This window comes from Colobus angolensis, unplaced genomic scaffold, assembly GCF_000951035.1.
Source record: "Colobus angolensis palliatus isolate OR3802 unplaced genomic scaffold, Cang.pa_1.0 Scaffold1, whole genome shotgun sequence".
NCBI classification, from domain to species: Eukaryota; Metazoa; Chordata; class Mammalia; order Primates; family Cercopithecidae; genus Colobus; species Colobus angolensis.
In genome coordinates, this window is record NW_012110918.1 from 16303606 (window position 1) to 16307050 (window position 3445).

At 47.8% G+C, this 3445-nt stretch overlaps 1 protein-coding gene across 1 annotated transcript in view; it reads left to right on the plus strand.

Annotated features, from left to right (window-relative positions):
- The first annotated feature begins 1121 nt into the window (after positions 1-1121).
- Positions 1122-3445, plus strand: part of CCDC40 (coiled-coil domain containing 40) — a 65386-nt gene continuing 63062 nt past the window's right edge. Inside the window, exons 1-3 of the mRNA XM_011958072.1 lie at positions 1122-1204; positions 1306-1369; positions 2760-3227. Of these exons, the coding sequence (XP_011813462.1) occupies positions 1367-1369; positions 2760-3227 (471 nt within the window). The 5' untranslated portion in view covers positions 1122-1204; positions 1306-1366. The remainder of the gene's footprint in view (positions 1205-1305; positions 1370-2759; positions 3228-3445) is intronic.

The window sequence follows — 3445 nt, forward strand, 5'->3', positions numbered from 1 at the left end:
CCCGCCAACCCTTCTCACTTCTTCCCTCTTGTCCCTTTGTCCTCTCTCAGCCTCTCTCTTTCCCCTACTCCAAGCGCGCAACTCCCCCTAAAACCCGGGACCGCTCGCTCTGCAGTCACCATGGCAACCACTCTGCGTGGCGGTCCCTGCGCGCAGTCCTCCTAAGAGCAGAGGGCTCTGCAGGGCGCGGGTCTGTGGGATGCCGCCCCTGACCTTGCGCCGGGGCCACTCGCTGTGGCCGGAGACCAGCCCGGCCCCGTGCCTCCCTCCTGCAAGGACAGATCCCCTGTCACAGGCTTGGGGGTGACCGGCCATGGGAGGGGTCCCTGCGGTTAGGCGGCCCCGCGATGGACTGCGGTCACCGTCCTGGGGCCTGGGTGGAAGCACTGAGCACACACAGGGAGGGCGGCTGGGTGAAGATCCCTGCCACCTGGCCTCTGCTCGCTTGGACTCTGTTTGAAAGGATAGAAACGATTGGAAAGATTTTGGCCTTTTTACCTCAGACACATCAGTATTGTTTCTTTTTTTTAAGGTGGGTCTGTATGTACTGACATGGAAAGACTAAAGGTGTTATTAATAAAAGGATAGGCATAAATGTAAAAGGGTAGGTATACTATGATCTCTAATTCAGGGTGTGTGTTTAAAGCATAGAAAAATGTTGAAAGAATGTAGTCCTAAATGTTACCAATGATTATCTTGGGAAGGAAAGGGAAGATCACAGGAACTGTCACTGTCTGTCTCGAACATATCTATATTCCTTTGACAGATAAAAATAGCTTGAATCTTTAATTTTTTAAAAAAAGCAATATATGTATGTGTGTATATATATACATGTGTGTGTATATATATACGTGTGTGTGTCTATATATATATATATATATACCACGGCATTCTTGTGCTACATAAATCGTGGAGAAACTCAGAGTCCCTAGAACATTTACTCTGATCACACTACTTTCTCTACTTTGTATTTCTTTTCCCCAGTTTTGTCCCAGACACGAGTTATATTTGAGGTGACTTTTCTGGGGTGATCTAATCCTGCTGTTCCTTCAATGTTTTAATAATTATATTTTTCATTCATTCATGGAGCTTTGCTTTTGTGGCACCTCTGCCACCTGACAGGCATGATATAGTGCTATGGTTCCTGACAAACAGTACAAAGTCCTGACAACAGCCTGGGGGTGGGGGAGCAGAGAAGTAACAAGTAAATAAACAGACATGCAGAATTCAGGAGGGGATAGGGGATAAGGGCCAAGAAAAAGAAAACTGTTGCTTGAAACTGTTCAATTATTTCTCTAAAACCAGGTCTCATCCGGAAGATGGATTGGCTTCTGAGGGAGAGAAGGAAGGGAATAATGAAAGCCACATGGTAAAATTCCCTATGGAAAGTTGTTCCGGGCTATATTTACTAGGAATTAAAGAGAATCAGAGGCCGGGCGTGGTGGCTCACGCCTGTAATCCCAACACTTTGGGATTTTTAAATAAAAATGAATAAATAGACCGGGCCTGTAATTCCAGCACTTCGGGAGGCCGAGACAGGCAGATCACGAGGCCAAAAGATCGAGGCCATCCTGGCCAACATGGTGAAACCCTGTCTCTACTGAAAATACAAAAACTAGCCGGGCGTGGTGGTTCATGCCCGTGGTCCCAGCTACTCAGGAGGCTGAGGCAGGAGAATGGCTTGAACCTGGGAGATGGAGGTTGAAGCGAGCCAAGATTGTGCCACTGCACTCAGCATGGCAACAGAGCGAGACTCCGTCTCAAAAAGTAAATAAATTAAATTAAATTAAAAATAAGTAAATAAATAAGGAGAATTTGGACTTGGTCAAGTATATCGTGTGATGACATTATCTTGCACCAGAACAAACTCAGTTCAGTTGAAGAGAGATTCATTTTCTTCCTACCCCATTTTAAAGTGTCAGTGATTAGTCAGGGATGCAAAGAATGTCCAACTTTGCGTTGCCCTGAGTTTTTCAGAACTCATTTCCTGTAACGAAGGATGCAAAAATGATTATGAAAAGCAGAGAGGGCCAGGCATGGTGGCTCACGCCTGTAGTCCCAGCACTTTGGGAGGCTGAGGCAGATGGATCGCTTGAGGCCAGGAGTTCAAGACCAGCCTGCTCAACATGATGAAACCTCATCCCTACTAAAAATGGGAAAATTAACAGGGCATGGTGGTACACACCTGTAGTCCCAGCTACTCGGGCGGCTGAAGCAGGAGAATCGCTTGAACCCAGGAGATAGAAGTTGCAGTGAGCCGAGATCACACCATTGCACTCCAGCCTAGGCAACAGAGTAAGACCCTGTCACACAAAAAAAAATTAGAAAAGAAAGAACAGATAAATTGAAGCATGAAACATGATTTTTTTTTTTTTTGAGACAGAGTCTCACTCTGTCTCTAGGCTGAAGTGCAATGGCACAATCTCGGCTCACTGCAATCTCCGCCTTCCGAGTTCAAGCAATTCTCCTGGCCCCAGCCTCCTGAGTAGCTGGGATCACAGGTGCGCACTACCACACCCAGCTAATTTTTGTATTTTTAGTAGGGATGGGGTTTCACCATGTTGGTCAGGATGGTCTCGATCTCCTGACCTCGTGATCTGCCTGCCTCGGCCTCCCAAAGTGAAACATGATCTCTTACTGATGCTGAGAAGGGTATAAATGCAGTTTTCCCATTAGTGTAATTTCACTATAAAGAATAAAACCTCACAAGGTCCTTTATACTTTGTTTCCTGATTTTTTTTCCTGCCACGCCTTTACAGGCGTCACCACCAGGGAAGGATGATGGCCAGAAAAGTGAAGAAGCTGTCGGTAGCACAGAGCATCCTGAAAAAGTCACAACCCAAGCGGAAGCTGCAATTGAAGAGGGAGAGGTCCAGACAGAAGGGGAAGCTGCCTTGGAAGGGGAAACCACAGTGGAAGAGGAGACTGTGTCCTGTGGAGATGCTGAAAGCGAAGAGGAATATTACTATTCAGAAGCTTCATCCGCTGAAGGGCAGATCGGTGCTACAGATATGACTTACCCGTATTTCAGTCCTCAGGAACTGCCTGGAGAGGAGGCACACGATAGTGCTAGTGGGGAAGCTGGTCTCGAAGGCTCCTACCAAGAGGCCACCGGTCCACCAGAATCCAGAGAAGGGAGGGTCACCTCCCCAGAGCCATCCCAGAGAGTCTTAGGCCCGTCGGAGCAAATGGGCCAGGTCACCTCTGGGCCAGCAGTAGGCAGATTGGTGAGTAGCCCTGACTTCTGTTTTGTGCCAGTGTCTCACAGCTTACACGGTTTGTCACCCTATGTGAGGAACCTGGGGATACACTATCAATACAAACTGCAATCCCTGTTAGAAATTTCTTAGCAGGGCTGGGCGCGGTGGCTCACGCCTGTAATCCCAGCACTTTGGGAGGCGAAGGTAGGTGGATCACCTGAGGTCAGGAGTTCGAGACCAGCCTG